This window comes from Scleropages formosus, chromosome 1 (assembly GCF_900964775.1).
Source record: "Scleropages formosus chromosome 1, fSclFor1.1, whole genome shotgun sequence".
NCBI classification, from domain to species: Eukaryota; Metazoa; Chordata; class Actinopteri; order Osteoglossiformes; family Osteoglossidae; genus Scleropages; species Scleropages formosus.
In genome coordinates, this window is record NC_041806.1 from 35,576,241 (window position 1) to 35,593,556 (window position 17,316).

The 17,316-nt window shown below is 39.5% G+C and overlaps 1 protein-coding gene across 2 annotated transcripts in view; it reads right to left on the reverse strand.

Moving 5' to 3' along the window:
• The window catches only part of klhl29 (kelch like family member 29), a 149,149-nt gene that overhangs the window by 20,823 nt on the left and 111,010 nt on the right, over window positions 1-17,316 (reverse strand). For both annotated transcript variants that reach the window (XR_003798182.1, XM_029258266.1), the window contains exons 8-10: window positions 14,202-14,461; window positions 7,397-7,595; window positions 673-855 (exon numbers count right to left, since the gene is read on the reverse strand). Coding sequence is in view for 1 of the 2 variants with exons in the window: in XM_029258266.1 (XP_029114099.1) it covers window positions 673-855; window positions 7,397-7,595; window positions 14,202-14,461 (642 nt within the window). In the remaining variant the exon portion in view is untranslated. The remainder of the gene's footprint in view (window positions 1-672; window positions 856-7,396; window positions 7,596-14,201; window positions 14,462-17,316) is intronic.

The following is a 17,316-nucleotide window of genomic DNA, read 5'->3' on the forward strand; positions in this document are numbered from 1 at the left end:
AACTGAGGTTATTTACAATGGAGATAAATACACGTACACTTTGACATTAAAGACAATGCAATGAAATGTAACCAACTAAACAGCCTCATTGCTCTAGTATCTATGTATAGTCATGGTTCTCCCATTGGTGGACTGTTCAATTAAGGTTTAAGAAAAGCATAATTTCAAATAATACAGAAACTCCGTGTTATTACTTACATTCATCTTTCTTTTAGTAAAACGCTATACGAGTACAGTAATTATTAGAATTTTAATTGATAAGATGCATATTCCAAATATTCAACACAGTACCTAAAATGAGCTGCAGGTAAATACCATGCAAAACAAACTGCTCGAAAAACTAAATGTTTGGTATTGATATTATTTCTGGAATTTAACATTTTAATATTAATACTGTATTATGTAACAGGTAACAAATTCAAACTTCTTAAAGCTTCATAAGAGATGTAGAAACAGAAGAGGTGCTTGTATTCAGGCATTATACTATCCGAAAAAGTGAAATAAGAAAATGGGAATTAAGCGTAAGCATGAAGCAGATGGAAATGATTATTAAAAAATGTTTACATTTATATCCTTATATTTTACACTACATGAAAGTGATGTAAAAAAAGCCACAGAGCAAGGTCGTAGGAGTTAGAGGAACTGAAAGTGACACAATGAAGGCTTGTATACCTGACAGATAGATATTATCCCCAGCTGAAATGACACTGAAGAACTCGCGGTCATAGAAAGGCAGACTGGCAAGGGGGTACCACTTGTTGTTCTGAGGATTGAAACATGTGACAGCTGTCAAGGAGCGCTGGTTCATGCCGATGGCCTGTCGACCCCCCACCAACACAATCACCTCGGCCACCCCTGGGAGAAAATGACATGGACAGCATGGCTTTAGTACAAGTTCTCAGATGCAACACAGGTAATGCAGACATTGGAGGCAAAGGGTTAAAATTAAGCCAGGAAAAATGGAGGCATGTAAGAACGCATGTAATTTGCGAATTTGCTTAAAATTTAACTGCATGGACTGAGAAAGCAGTAGCTCTGCTCATGAAAAATTATATTTAGTCTGTGAAGAGTATGCGGTTTGACTTAATCATCTGCATTTAGATAGCAATTAATTCATTACCATCTGTTCTGCCGTTGTCCCCACTCTCATGTGGTTGACATTCACTTATCAAATGTTAGATGTACGCATTCATGACCATTTATTTTGGCAGTTTCAGAATATAAATGACAGGTCAACCCGTATCAGCGTAAAGTGCCAGCATTTAAATATTTGCATTTCCAGTTAGCTTAATTGGAAAGTTGCATATCTTGGTTAAGAGAAAAATACATTGAAATCTCACTGCAAATGAAAAGCAAATACACTTACAGCTTAGCCATATACATCCATATAAGAGAGAGACAGCATATAACTGTGCATATAACTTGGAATATCTGAGACAGCAGTTTGGAGCAAGCAGACTTCAAGTGACAGTCAGAGAGCACTCTGCCAAACTCTACAGCTTCTGCTAACTGCTAGCTCATCATTCATAATCAATAGTTCTCTACTGCTCTCCTGACAGCTGCTTAGATCCTAGTCCACAGCAGACTGCCCTGAAAAACAGTGCTGTCTTTTCATTGCTACATCTGTGACTCAGGCAATAGGGGATATACTCTATAGATAGAATGAAGCAAAGGTGAAAAGCTAATTAAAACTAATTAAATAATGTAATTAAGTGATTAACTAAATAAGAGAACTGACTTCCTGTACTGCTTGCAACTTAATTCACCTTTTTAAGATAGGGGAACATAAGGACTACAGTGAAGCCATGGCAAAATTAAGCTGACCACAGCAGATGCTAATGGCAGCATACGTTGTTAACTAAATTAATTTCTTTTGATGAGCCACCTCCCGTGCACACAAAGGAACAATAATACTGGACGGTTTTACATGTACTCATTTAGCTGATGTTTTTCTCCAAAGCAACTTACAATGTTAAGCTTACGATTACTGACCCATTTATACAGCTGGGTGATTTTACTGGCCCCATTCTAGGGTAAGTACCTCACTCAGTGGTACTACAGCTGGAGATCAAACCTATAACCTTTGCATCCAAAGGCAATAACTCTAACCACTACACTACCAGCTCCTTTCAGGGAGAGCATGACACATATTTTATTAAAATCACATATATTACTAAAAGCAAGTAACAATGCTTCAAGATTTGCTTAGTGTTTGCTTTACTGCAGACTCACTTCAGACTCATGCCAATGGAGACTACTTATAGAAAAACAAGAGGCCTAATTATTGTAAGGCACACTGGTCAAGGGCATCAAAACTAGTGGCTATAACTACATCTTGTGACTCTCTTCTTCATCACACTTTCAGCCTCTGCAAACAGTGAAGATGCAGACTGAGGAAGGTTTTAACTGCGGTGGACATTTCTTAACACATTAGGGTCCTTTATGTATTTCCTTTCCAAAGGTAAATGTGCTAGTGTTGCAACTTAATGATGAGCCAGTGCTGCCCTGGTAATTTTCAGAGGAGAAGCACTCGAGGCAGTCTCCGCTCCGCCTCGCAGTCACGCGGCGGTGCATCAGAAGCCCTGGCTCCAGCCCTGAGCCCCAGCCAAGGGACCTTTGAACGAGTCTTTTCCACTGCAGGTGTAGTGAGACAGAAAAACTGGAGATGCAGTCAATGGAGACCCCTTGAGGTATCCAGCCTCTGATTGGAGAGCTCCATGCAGGGCGTGCTGTCAATCAGCAGGTCAGATGACAGTGTGGGAAAACATGTAACTGGCAGCTTGCTGTTCTCTAAGCAAATAAGGCGTTCAGGCACAGTGAGCAGCTGAAGGCTGTACCTTTGACTGCTGGCAGCATGGGCATTCTGGGGAGGTAGCAGTGGGACACGTTACTACACCTCCTATGGCATCTCTGCCCAAACAGAATTTCATGTGCTTGTCATCTGCCACTCAGACCTTCTCACTCATAATTACAGTGCCATTAATTCCCTGTGGTTACAGAAAAGCACAGAAACATACTAGACACAGACACACACAGGCACACACAGGCACACACAGGCACACACACACCTCTCTGATCGTGGTCATATAACAATCCGGGCCTGGCGGAACCCTCCCCCACCCCCTGGAGCTACTTGCGCTCAGCTGGAAACCGTGGAAATGTGACATGACGAGGATCAGGGAATGGGATCCTTGCTCCGAACAGAAGTTGTGATACCCTGCTGGGAGGGAGATGCAGCATTGGGCCGTTTCAGGATGACAAACACAATGAGACAAGGAATTATTGCACTCAGGCTGCCTGCCAGCATGCCTGGGTCACCATGCATCCCTGCAGCCTGCGGACTGTCTGCACCCAGCCGACGTGATGCCTTCCAGATACCCCACAAACCAGTGACACTGGGAGTACAAGAGCCCCATTCAGGCTCATTCAGGCATAATGGTTAACATATCCCTGTTTTGGAGCAACTACTGCCCAATCGCTGTGTACATGTATTGTGGTACAGTGCACCGTGATACTCGTACATACTTCTGTTCAAATACTGTTTTGGATTGTTTGGGTCATTCAGTTGAAGCTACAGGAACATGAAGTCGGACTGCTAAATATAACTGGGATTTTTAAGACTGTTTTAAAATAAGATATATAGCTTAATACTATTTTAGTGTTAGTTCTTTAAAATTTTTAAGATAAGATCTTTCTTCAAGTTTTTAAACTATATATTTCTTCTGTCTATATTGTCAATATTTCCTAAAGAGTTTAATCAGTATTGCTCCAGGCAGTGACAAAAATCTGTGCACATTACTTATTTAAATTACCTTTAAAATTATTTAAATGTGTCGATCCTACAGAAAAAAGCTGCTTGGCAAAGTGCCTAAACAATTTCCAGCCTTTCCCTCTGTGACCTCAATGCAGGCTATAAACAGTAAGTATTGATATTAGTTATTGATTTCTCCTCTTGTTACTGTAATGATGTACTGTGCTACTGCAGTGTTTAGAAAGGCCTGAACATGGCTTGAACTTCATTGAGTCATTACAGATAATTTGTCAGAGCAGTATTACACTTGGCTGAGCAAACCTAACAGTTTGCCCTCACTTCTGAATTGTGCAGCTACAAGCAAAATGCATGTGAAGGGCTTAAGGGCTGAAGCAGTTTATTCTGAGGATATTCCAGAGACTGAACAAGAGCTTTGGCTCAACACTCTGCTTACATATACGGAAATTTTATGTAATCTATTAATAATATAATATAATATATGTAGGATTACGATAAATTCATTAGTTTTATATTCAGTACGAACAAAAATTGGTTTCCCACATAACTCGCCTGAATGAGTGAGTGTATGCGTTTGCCCTGCGATGGACTGGTGCCCAGTCCAGAGTGTATCCTACCTTGCACCCAGTTGTGCCCTATGTTTCGAGAATGCGCTTTGGACCACCGGGACCTGATATTTCACAAGCGGTTATTGATAATGACTGGATTACTTTTATTTAAATAAAGTGAGCAGTAGCGACAAGCTTTGCAGAGCTAATGCACATAGATACCAGCACTAAGATAAAAGAGCCTGGAGAAAAAGGAGCTGGTATAAAAACGACTAGTGACACTGACCCATGCCTTTCCAGACAGCATTACTGGAATTCTCTCTGACATACAATACGTTTGACAGCGCAGGACCTGGCTGCACCTGTCTTTGAATGCCCCCATGTATCATTAAGATGGAGGTAAAGTCCTCCATGGCCACGATGCACTGTTTCATAGCACCGCCAGGGACAGGTGGCAGAGCGATACCTCAGGACCGGCGTTTTTTTCCTGGGAACCCACCATGGGTCCTTTTTCCCCCACAAAGCAAGCGCTGAACACTGAGGGCGAGAGAGACTTTAACGGCTGACGCTACTCCTCTTCTGTTTTTCCACTCCAGAGACTTATCTTCCCAGCTCAGGTGGGCTCTCTGTGTGCAGACCTCCCAGCTTCACTCATCCATCTGCCAAATCCACTTTCACTACTTGTGTGTGTGAGTGTTTTCTATGTTAGTAAAATACCAGTTTTGTTGCGAGGTGAGTACGATACTGTAGGATGGAGGACTTCATGTGCTCAAAGTTATAAATAAAAATTCAGACCATTAACGGCTGCCATTTAAATGTGTAAACAAATGACCTTTGGTTTATGAAGTAGCACAAAAACTCATAGCTGACATTTTCTGTGCAGCACACCTTCAAAATCCACCTTAAAGTAGTTCAGGACACCTTGTGCATGCAAAATGGGAACAAGGATGACAAGTCGCCAGATGGTCAAATGACTAAAGTTAGTGCATTCAAAGCAATGCTGCATCAAAGTATGGGAAGGCGATTAATGCTCAATAAATTACCATTTCTAAGAATGGGGGTTTCAATCAAGTTACAAAAAGGTGTTAGAAACCAAGGACTTTAAAGTCTTAGTTATAGAAAAAAATTTTGCTATACTGTAAAGCAAAAAGAAGAAGCTTTTGTCTTCAAAGTACATTAAACTAACAGTATGTACATAGTAATTTTATATTTGTATAATTAATTGTACATATAATTTGTGTAATTAGGCAGGTTGCATAAAAAGTTTGTCTAATTAATATTCCATAAAGAAAGAGAACAATTTTGTTAAATGGACAAAATACTCTGACAAATGATACCAAGTCGGTGTCATCATATCATAATATACTTTTCAGGCAACAATTAAACATTTTACTTGAGCGACTTTGCCAAAAAGACAAAGAGCTTATCAAAGACCTTAGTTTAAAATGTGCTTGTTTTATCAAGTAAATCTCTGAAAATACTGGGAAAATGACTGGCAACTGCAAAATGCTATGGGAAAACCACACACACACACCCACACCCACACCCACACCCACACACACACACACACACACAGAGGTTGAAATCGCTTGTCTCAAGCAGGATCGCAGCAAACCAGAACCTAACCCAGCAACGCAGGTCGCAAGGCTAGAGGGGGAGGGGACACACCCAAGACGGGACGCAAGATCGTCGCAAGGCAGCCCAAGCAGGACTGAAACCCCAGACCCACCAGAGAGCAGGACCCAGCCAAGCCCGCTGCACCACCGCGCCCCTATGGGAAAACTATTCAGTTTTACATATTTCAAGACCAATATTAATTGTTGCCTGACATACATGAAAGATTTTCTGCCAGACTGGAGAAATGTATTTAAGTATTAGGGTATTTCTTGCTGGCCTACTACAACACATGCGACTTCAGGAACACTGAAGTTATCAAAAATAATGTATTTTGAGTGGGAAAGATTCCTTCTCCTAAAACTTGAACACTGTCACACTTAAAAAATGAATCAGACAGAATTATGAATAAAAATGAGCATCGTATAGTATGTCAAAATTGAATAACATCATTAAAAGTGTGATATTAAGAGCACATACAGAATATACACCCTTCCTAAAAACAAGTCAATCAAAGGTAGGCCAGGAAATAGTCAATTGCCACATTAAATGTAAAATACACTCTATTTCATATGAAGCTGTACTGTATTTCAATAAAAAGTAAAGAGGTGACATTCCAAGATGATCTGATAAAATAAGAAGCTGTAAATAATATGTTGCTGACACTCAACCATGTCATCCCTGAGACGACAGATAATGTATTTAGTGAGATACAGGACAAATAGATTGCTGAATAAATTGTAACATCTCAGACAAAGATAACCAGTCTCTCGTATGCAGTATAGATTTGAGAGGCATAATAAATCTTTGAGTTTGCGTAAATAACACTTATCTCCATTATCAAACGTAATGATTACCGAGAAAATAAAGGAGTTCAAAAACACAACTGAAAGACAGAGGTGAAGAAACTTGCTAGGTTCCAAACAGCTTCTTGGATAAACTGGGGGCAGCACGGTGGCACAGTGAGTAGCGCTGCTTTCTTACAGCGCCTGGGTGGTGCGAGAGGACATGAGTTTGATCCCTGCTCAGTCTGTGTAGAGTTTCCATGTTCTCCGTGTGTCTGAATGGGTTTCCTCCCACAGTCCAAAGACATGCTGTTCATGTTCCCCCATAGTGTGTGACTGACACAGAGAGAGTGTGTTCCACTGATGTATGGATGAGTGACCCATTGTAAGTAGTGTATCTAGCAGTGTAAGTCACCACGGTGAATAAGGTGTGTGGGCTGATAACACTACATAGAGTACATTGGAAGCTGCTTTGTAGAAAAGCATCTGCTAAATAAATAAATGTAAACTGAGATCCAAAACCTACTTTAAGACCAAATTCTGTCAAGTTAATGTAAGTTATGCAGAATGACCATGTGTGGTCATACACTACACATATAAATGCTTTTCTGTTTACAGAAGGCCCGACTGCCATGCCTTCGATGAGCAAGCGAAAGGCTACGCGTGCGAACGAAGCATACCTGCGGACAGCCGTGGCCGAGTCCGGGGCGTCTGCATCTCCTGCCGAGCGTGGGGCAGCATGTGATAGCGCTTCGCTTCGTTGACCAAGTCCCTGCAGGCCTCTGAAGACTTTATCAGCTCCTCATTGTCAACGACATTCAGGAGGTAACTGGGGTGGATGAAGGGCAACCGAACCACAGCCAGCAGCTCAGACACATGCTGCGAACAAGCGAACAAGAGAAAGGGCAGGAGCTGGTGAGCAAGTCAGCTTAGCTAGCGCTGTGTCCAGGACATTTACTGTGGCGAGGAGAGGCACAGTTGCTGAATACATGCACTAATACACTCATAGCACCAACAGCATACAGTGTCTTGTACATGATACAAGTACATACACCCACATACAGTGAAACAAATGATATAACACACAAATTCATGAACGCCTTTATGTTTTTATTATAGACGGTCAAGCACACTAGTGACCTTCATAACTAAACCAACTAAAGGGCCAACTCCAGATTTAGCTCAACTTTAGGCTGAAAATGAGGCAGACACAACAACTGTGGCTTTAAAAACATTACAGTGGTTCTGCTTTTGCTGTGAAACTCAAAAATAAACTCCAGGATCAATTAGACAGTAATTACAACTGTCAGCAGTGACAGCCGGACTCTCATTGCTTCAGTGTAATGGCAGTAACTAGGAAACAGCTTGCTTAACAGGTAAGCAATTCCGAGTGTGTCTTCTTTGCGCTGAAGGGAAAAGGTTGCCATGGTGAGCAATTCTGTCGCTGACTCACTGCTTGTTCAACTACATCCTCCATGGGGCCTTTGCTTATGTCAGAAGGAACTTGTAAACACGAGACGACATGGCCAACAGCTGACGTGACCGTAACCTTTTTATCTTCACTTTTCTGTTAAAATCACATTTATGAGACTCTGGCTCTCGGGGGCTGCTTCCGCTACGCTATACTTGACGTGGATACCCACTCCGCCTAATTTAACATTTGGTACACAGAGACTACACTTGAATCGTGTCCACAGCTAGGCCCTACTTTGGCTCTTGTTGACGTTTCTCGAACAGTGCCCAGAGAGACATATTCAGAATCAAGCACCTAGACTTTGAGCACATTCATCATACAGAGCCCCAAGCACAAGAAGCTTATAGTGCATAAGACAATATTCCATGTTGTTGTCACTGTTTGTATGCCAATTTTCAAAATAATTTCTGAGAGGAGAATAATAAAATGCTGACATACCATTACTGTTATATCTTAATTAATGTATCATTTTGCCCCTTTGTTATATAGTAGTAATCAAAGTACTGACACCTATTCATTGCATTATCCTCTGCATGTGCAGCCTCATTCTTTAATAATATTGTACAATTATTCAACAAATGCCATATCACCTTGAATCAAGTCTAAAAACATGCAATTGGATTTAAAATTGACTTTATCTGAATAAATTTCTTTGCTAACCTCTATCAAGTGCAATAAAAATAGAGGGAACATATATAAATACATACTGCAGGAAGGCATAAGAGAACATCACCTAGAATTGGAACATGCTGTTCCAGACCTGTGCACAGAATATAATCTATCTATCTATCTATCTATCTATCTATCTATCTATCTATCTATCTATCTATCTATCTATCTATCGATCGCATTATGTGCAAAGAAAGCAGGGTGTATATATCGAAATTCATTCGCAGCTTTAATCATATCTAAATATATCTTTACTGGCTGTGATGTAGTATGTATCACAGTTAATCATAATGGAAGTTCTGGACCCTCTAAGCAGTCTTTCAACATGTGCGTGGCAATTCTTGTCACAAGACAGTTCAAATAATCAGTACTGTTAACAAAAAGCCAAACCCAAGGCTAGACCATACTGGTCTGGATTCAAAAATGGGTGAAGGATTATTCCCTTTTCCTTAAGTTTTAAGTCACAGAGGAAGGACAACACTTCACGAATGCTCTTCATCAATCACCACCCCAATGAGCACTGTTATGGTCAATATTTCATGTTGAGGAAAACCACAGGAGCAGTGGAGAAGAGCACATGCACGCAGGCACATCTCATATCCCAGATAAATCTACACACATCACAACTCATAAGGCATGAACAACCTTTCTCTCCCTCTCTCTGTGTACCTAATATTTATCTTCCTTCCTCACATATACACAGAAAAAAAAAAAAACAGCTGGGCAAGAATCAGCACAACCACACATTAAATTCAGACTATTTAAATGCATCCCCTCGACAAAACCCCACAGTGTCTTAATGTGTGCAAGTCAGATTTGACTGATTGGCCGTGTGAATGTGTTGAAAGGTCGAAGGAGATTATCTATATCCATTAAGCTGTTCCTTTTCCATAGTGTCAGTGGGGATCAGCGTCTCCCAGCACATGACATGGCCCTCCACAGCACGCGGTTCCTCTCTGTTGCACAAAGCAATACTATTTTAATAATGCTGTTGTGTCTATGTGTTGGGATTTATTTTCTTTAAATATAAACTTTGGCTTCACAATGAAAAATTGCCTGCAAGAGCATGCACACACACCACTTCAATCATTCATAAATGCTTTTTCTAAAGAAGAACCACCACTTGGAACTCAAGTGGAGATAGGTTTCAACATGGGCAAAATGAAACAGAAGGGGTATAAAAGGTGGAGGAAGAAATGTAAATCTACAGTTTTCTTCTTAATTATCGATGGTACCGTATTCATCAAGGACATAAATACTGGATCTAAAATGTTTTACTACAAAACATAAACAAGGAAACAATCATATGTACAGATCTTATGCATGTATAAAACATTAACTTACAGAAATACAAGTACATAAAATAATGCTGTTGAGCAAAATTTTTGAAAACAGGAATGTAAATAAGATTAGAAACTTGTTGTACAGTGACTGTTCATTAATTCAAAAGTTCTTGTGTTTATTTGAGTTTTCAGTTATAGACTATCAGTGACAGGATTGTACATTATGTCTGTACAAAACTGTTTACACTGAAACAGTAAGAAATTCACTGTAGAATGTATACAAGCAATTTACAAAGTGGCCGTTTATTAAAATGATACTTTGTCTTCTTTTTTTGGTTTATAGACAAATCATTCAGTCAACAGAACAAATTCAGTTATGGGGAACTTATCTAGTTAAATATGTACTATTAATTATTCACAATCACAGGGAATATAATAGCTGTTACTAAGATCATTATCCTGTAGCTCTGTAAAAGATACTTCATTTTTGGAGGGAAAAAATATGAACCTCTCAAGTGTCTGAACGCCTGTCAAACAAAGTCCAACAGAAGACAGTGATCGATTGACATTTGAGCATCTGTGTGAGTAGATTTATATACACTGCTTAAGATGTTATTAAAAAAACAAGGATAGACACATGCATAAAAGGAAGACAGAAAAATGGCTGGGCTCCGCAGTTCTGCATCAGCACCACTCCGGATTTCATTGGCTCAGACACAAGGGACACAACAAGCACGGGCGCAGAGCTCATTTCAGCCCAATTCAGATTGATTTTCTCTCAAGCTGCTTTCTCAATGAAGTCTGTACTCGACCAAATAAACATAAGGTCACTACATCAATCTCCATCGCTCCCTTTCCGGTTCGTCGGTGCTAATCTCGCGAGGTGGTTTCCCATGCCTGTAATGGAGCACTTGGTCGGCATAGACCACTTCAGAAGTGCCTTCATATGAGTTCAACGTAAGAAAAGACAGAAAATAAATATGAACCAGCACTTTAGGTTTCTTAAGGATCAAGTGACATTTTACAATAAACATCCCCTCCATCAATCCAATTTCAATAAGCGCTTGTTCTGAGCAGGGTCGCGGTGATCCAGAGACCGCACCGGAAGCACTGGGTGCAAGGCGGGCGGTGGGGGGGGTTCACCCTGGATGGTATGCCACTCCAAATAAACATTCCATCTAGTATTACCACAAAGAATGCAAAGGTTCAAGAGGGTTGAAAAACACATGTAGATTTATGTTTGTTTTTGTGTTTAAGAGGTTAAAATAAAGAGGTTAAGAGTAGTTAGCTGATTTAGATTACAGGCAGAAATGCTACATCATTGTCAGAAAACATAATATAAACTGAGACTGAATATGTATGACAGCTACTATTATGAATTTATATAATTACAAGTGATGTATCCTCTAAAGACAAATTATAATCAGTATTTAATGAAATTACAAGCATAATGATTGTCTGCAACATTTGTCTTGTCTGAATTTGATTTCTGGAGCTTTCTTTGCAGATTAAATTTCCATATACCTAATATATAAAAGAACAAATGGGTATAATAAAAACTTTTATACGTAACACGGATTATAACAAAAACGTTAAATAATAATAATAATAATAATAATATTTATTATTATTAATTTGTTTAACTGATCCTTTTCTGGCGCAGTGGGTTGGACCAGGTCCTGCTCTCCAGTGGGTCTGGGGTTCGAGTCCCGCTTGGGGTGCCTTGCGATGGACTGGCGTCCCATCCTGGGTGTATCCCCTCCCCCTCTGGCCTTACGCCCTGTGTTGCCGGGTAGGCTCCGATTCCCCGCGACCCCGTATGGGACAAGCGGTTCTGAAAATGTGTGTGTGTGTGTGTGTGTGTGTGTGATCCTTTTCTCCAATGTGCCTTAAAATGTTGAGTATACCATGCTGTTTATACAGCTATGTAACTTTTACTGAATCAATTACAGGATAAGGGCCCTGCTCAAGGATATCAAAGTAGGAGCATTTACATTTATTTATTTAGCAGACACTTTTCTCATAGAAAATAAAATGTGTGCATTGCATCAGCAGAAAGAGAGACTTAGATGCAAACGCGTGACTTTGAAGTAGTCTGTTTCTTTCCACGATATGAATCGATGGACATCACACAAGTAGTTGTATAAAACTTTATCCAAATATCAACGATTCCTTCTTAGTAATTTTTTTTTACAAATATATTCATATATATATATCTACACATACATAAAAGAGCAGTGACTTGAACAGTGGTCCTTTGGATTGTGAGGCTAAAGCTCTAATCACTATACTACCTCTTGCTCCACAGATGGATGGACGGATGGAAGAATCGAATCAAGTTTGACTCATAGGGATCACTCGCATGGTTTCCAAGGCAAAGAAGAAATGCAAGTACTTCTACTGTCCATGTCTGAGGGGTGCAAACATAGGGAAAAACATGGCAAGTCCACTCACCCTAAGCTGAATTCAGAACCCATGCCCATAGTGCAGCTCAGGAGCTGTGAGAATCTGGCTTTACCTGTTGTGCCATCATGTCCCAACATTACCCCATAAATCCCCAGGAAATGACAGTAATTTTTTACAACAGGATTAATGTTTCATTGGTGAATGCCGGACACCACCGAAAATATCTAATTACCTTTAACATATGAAATGCTAAATGAATTCTCCAGATCATACAATTTGAATATATATATATATATATATGAAATGACATTCAAAGGAGTAGCACTCCTTTATAGTAATGACCATAACTGAAAAACAAAACCTCAAGAGAGTAAAGCTGAATAATAAAACCTTCATCACACAGAAAGTGATAGACACTGGTTATAGTTTTTGTGTGTTTTCCTGGCTGTAAAGTAAATCTTCAGAGCAAACTTCTCCATCTTCATCTTCTGCAGACAGACCATCCAGTAAACACATGCCAGTAAAGCGATTCCACGTCCCTGCTCGGCTGTGCCTACGTTCACCCGTTGGTGCATTTTACAGGTCCTTCTGCTCAGACTTACAAACCCGATTGAGTGCACCTGGCCACCACCTTTGATCATCAGCCTGGGTGTGTGTGCCTCCCCACCTGGGCTCCCCTCATTGCACCTCAGGCAGGCCCGGCACGTGCTGACACACGGCTTCTACTGCCTACTGTTTAATGCTATGACTGTGATCATTCTGAAAAGACAAAAAACTTCTTTCCAAAACAAGCACCGGCATCCATGGGCTACCCATAGCAGTGTGTACTGATGTCTTGACAAAAAAAAAAAAGAAACTTGAAGTGCAACATCAACGTGTCAGAACAATATGTGCCAATTCAGCTGCCTGTCAAACTTGAGCAGCTATGGTTAAGCTGTACAGCTCAGCAAAAGTTAAGGTTAAGCATGATTTGGCATCCTACCCTACTGAAAAGCAACAAACTTGCATGCAAGGGCTGTACAGGCTGAAACGTGTCCCTTTACAGAAGAATCGCAGCCTTCAGAACAGAAGAATCAAAAATCTTCCAGAATGAGTTAATTTCAATGCCTTACAAAGTAAGGCATTATGCTTCTAATGTGTTAGTTTTGACCATAATGTCTTAAATTTCACTCCTCATTACACCGTCATTTTAAAGCATACCACACCATTTAGACTGAGGACAAACACGACACAAACAATTCCAAGTAACTAGGATACAGCTACCACATGCGACTGAAACCAAGAGGCAGAAATTCTGCTTATTTCACGGTTCTTTGGTCAATAATGCAATAACTTTTAACTAGTTCACAGCTCTCAGATATAGATAAGCTTGATAGTACTAAATAAACCACCGTACCACAAAAACAAAACAGGAAAAAAGTCAAACTACTAACTATGAAATGTGATAATTTAGCACAAAAGAACCTTCACAAAATAAATGATTAAAACATTAATAAATTAAAAATAAATGACAAACATTTTCTCTCACATACTCCTGGGATATCAAAAAGCCAATGCCAAGTCTGCATTGCAATCTTAAAATTAAAGTGACACATTATTTTATACAGTCGCTACCATAATCACCATTGTTGAGTCTTTCAAGGCTGTGCTCACCTGCACTCTAGAGGCCGGATCCTTTTTAATCCACTTGATGACAGTCTCATAAACCACCTCCTCGGCCTTGGTGTTGAGGCTGTCATTGGAAAGGTAGCTGATGAAGTCTTCCTTGGAGATGTTGAGGATCTCTTCCTGGGCTGCAACTTCGGGGAAGTTCTGCAAGGCGAAGGCCTTGGCCATGTTGTGGAGCTCCGTACACTTCATGGCTTCAGCCATGGCCAGCACACCCAAGCAGTTCCCAGCCGTCAGCTGCTTCTCTAGGGAGCGGAGAAGGAGGAAAAGCTGTTCAGGTACACTGAGACACATCATAGCAGGATCACAGGGCGGAGGGGTGGGGATAAAAACAGGCAGGATGGGCAGAACTGCTCTAGGTGTGTGTCTCTGGAGCAAAGGAGCACAATAACTCATACTCGGTCAGGGACAAACAAGGAGGAGAACAGATTAACCCAGGGGAAGAAGGCAGGGAGGCTGTGGGTGGACTAACAGCCCACTAGTGAAGACCTCTTGTGCCACTGAAAGGTAAACAAACTAAAACCTGAAACAAAGTGTTTCTCTTCAAGTTTGGAACTGAGCATTAGAGAGGAAAAGAGAAATCTTTGCATTTTGCCTGTCTCCTGTTTTTAAACAAAATAATAGCAATTCAAATTTTGCCCATAGTGCTGATTTCCAACATTACATTACATTACATTTATTTAGCAGACGCTTTTCTCCAAAGCGACTTCCAATGAACGCTATGTACTGTTATCAGCCCACACACCTTATTCGCTAAAACGTCTATACATGCTGTGACTTGAGTACCTTTCTGATACTTGATATCTGAGTTGTGATCACACACTTCTGTAATTGGACTCAGGGGTTCATGAACACCCCTAAATATTTAAGCAGGATCTTGTCAGCAGTGCATACACCAATTCTACTGTCATCTTCCACATTACTGGCCAATAAAGATACTTGTCTACTTCAAAAATGACAGTTAAGGGTACTACACTAATAAAACATATAGTAGGCTAATAAAAAAATCTAAAGAAGGCAACAACTCAAACATGCTTTTTATTATATTACAATTTTAATTTTAAATAATTTAATTTATAATATAATTTTTATTCGAATTTATACCAACTTTTTCCATTATCTTTAAAATAGTAAAGAATGATTCTTAAACTAAACCACTTAATGGGGTTTCATTTTTTTAAATAATTGACAACTGTATAATTATTATTACAGTTCATCCTTGCTGTTTTGGACCTCTATTTCAGATACTGGGCCATTCAGTCCAATCAAATGATGTTTAGATTTTTTACCACAAAACAGAAAAAGGGTCAGGAATTTAATTTTAACAACATTATAAAAATTTCGTATGTATCAGAAGTTGAGAAAAAGAAAACCTATAGTCAATAGATAAGCTATTAAAGGCACTGCAGTGGCCAAAGCGTATGCTGAAAATAATGTTAAAAAAAGTCATGCATAGCACTAGTTACCTGTACAAATTTTTCATTTTGATCATTTTTTTCCTGTAAATGTCTGAATGACTGCGATATAATTGTTTTCCCTTTATAATTTATTATGCTATTGCTGTTTAGATCTACCTAGGTGTGTGTGTGTGTTTGTGTGTGTGTTACATATACATGATGAAGAAACAATTTGTTAATTTTGATATTTGATATAACTGATTCCCTTTTCTCAACAGTCCAGAGTATTGAGAATAGACTGTGTTTAATAAAACTGCAGGTGTTATAATTTCAGTCCTTTTCAGTCATGGTAGCATAATACTTGTGACAGAATACAAAGTTTAAACCTATACATTTGTATAATTCTTCAGATCCAGCAATGAACTTACAACAAGAAATATGTTGTTGCAACGCCTCAACTTCTGTGTTGTTAGTCAGGAAATGTCCACACTGCAGTATGTCTGGGGCACATATAGAGCCAGAGCTGAATACTGCCAGGACGCTTAACGCTTAAATGCTTGAAATTGTATAATAATGTAGCCAGATGAATAAAACTTGTTTTTCCTTTCTGACTTACTGGAAGTTTCAACCATACATTATAAATCATACTCAGCCAAGAGAACACAAAATGACCACAGCTTGATGAATCGGCTTTGAAGGCTGTATCCTCTAGATATGTTGTCCAGGGGTCTCTTTGTGGTTGTTTTTTTCTCTAACTGGATTAAATACAATTTTATGTGCAGAAGCAATTTCTTGTAACCCAATTCCGTTTTAGATTTGTGCACCGCCTGCAATAATTTGGAAATTAAATCTCAGTGTATTTCCAGGGGAAAATACTTTGGATCAGAGTTACACATATGAACTGCAGGCATCAATTTCACAATGATTCATAGCTATATACTGTGGTTTGGGCAAGTACAAAATAGGCCTGGAGGTAGAGTTTTATATTAAGGGTGGTACTATGATAAATGATAATATGAAAGAGATGGGTAAAACGGGAAAACAAAAAAAAAAAATATATATATATCAGTCAGGTTTACGTTGCTTTTTATGGTCTACTGCTCAATATTATATTATTACTTTATCTCATGTTGTTTTGTTTGTTGTTAAGTTTTTTTCACCAAAGCAATTTGTTGACCGCTACTTACAATATTTTACCTATTACTACAACTACTTAAATTCTTCTGGAGCCATTCAAAGTAAGTACCTTGCCCTAGGGTAACCAAGGCAGGAGTAGGATATAAACATAGGTCCTTCAGTCCAACACCGAGCCTCTAACCACTACAGTACCTCCGGATATTTTGCAAGTGCTATTTAGCCAATCATATTGTATAAATTCAAAACAAAAGTGAGAGACTTTTTATATCATGCATCTTGCAATGCACCTAGACACATCATCACTGATTTTACCAGGGATTATGGTGTATTTCAAGTTTTTCAATGGCAGATCTTTCAACATTGAACACCCTTACACTGGAGATCTGGTCCAGGCAGATCAGGCCTCGGCCTCCATCCAGGTCCAGGTAGATCACCATGCTACCTGAAGATAATCTATATATTCTTTCATTCTTGAACTCTAGTATTACTCATATCATATGCATACATATCAAATTGTGTCATAAACAGCAACGAATATAGACATACATGAAACAAACAGCTGGACA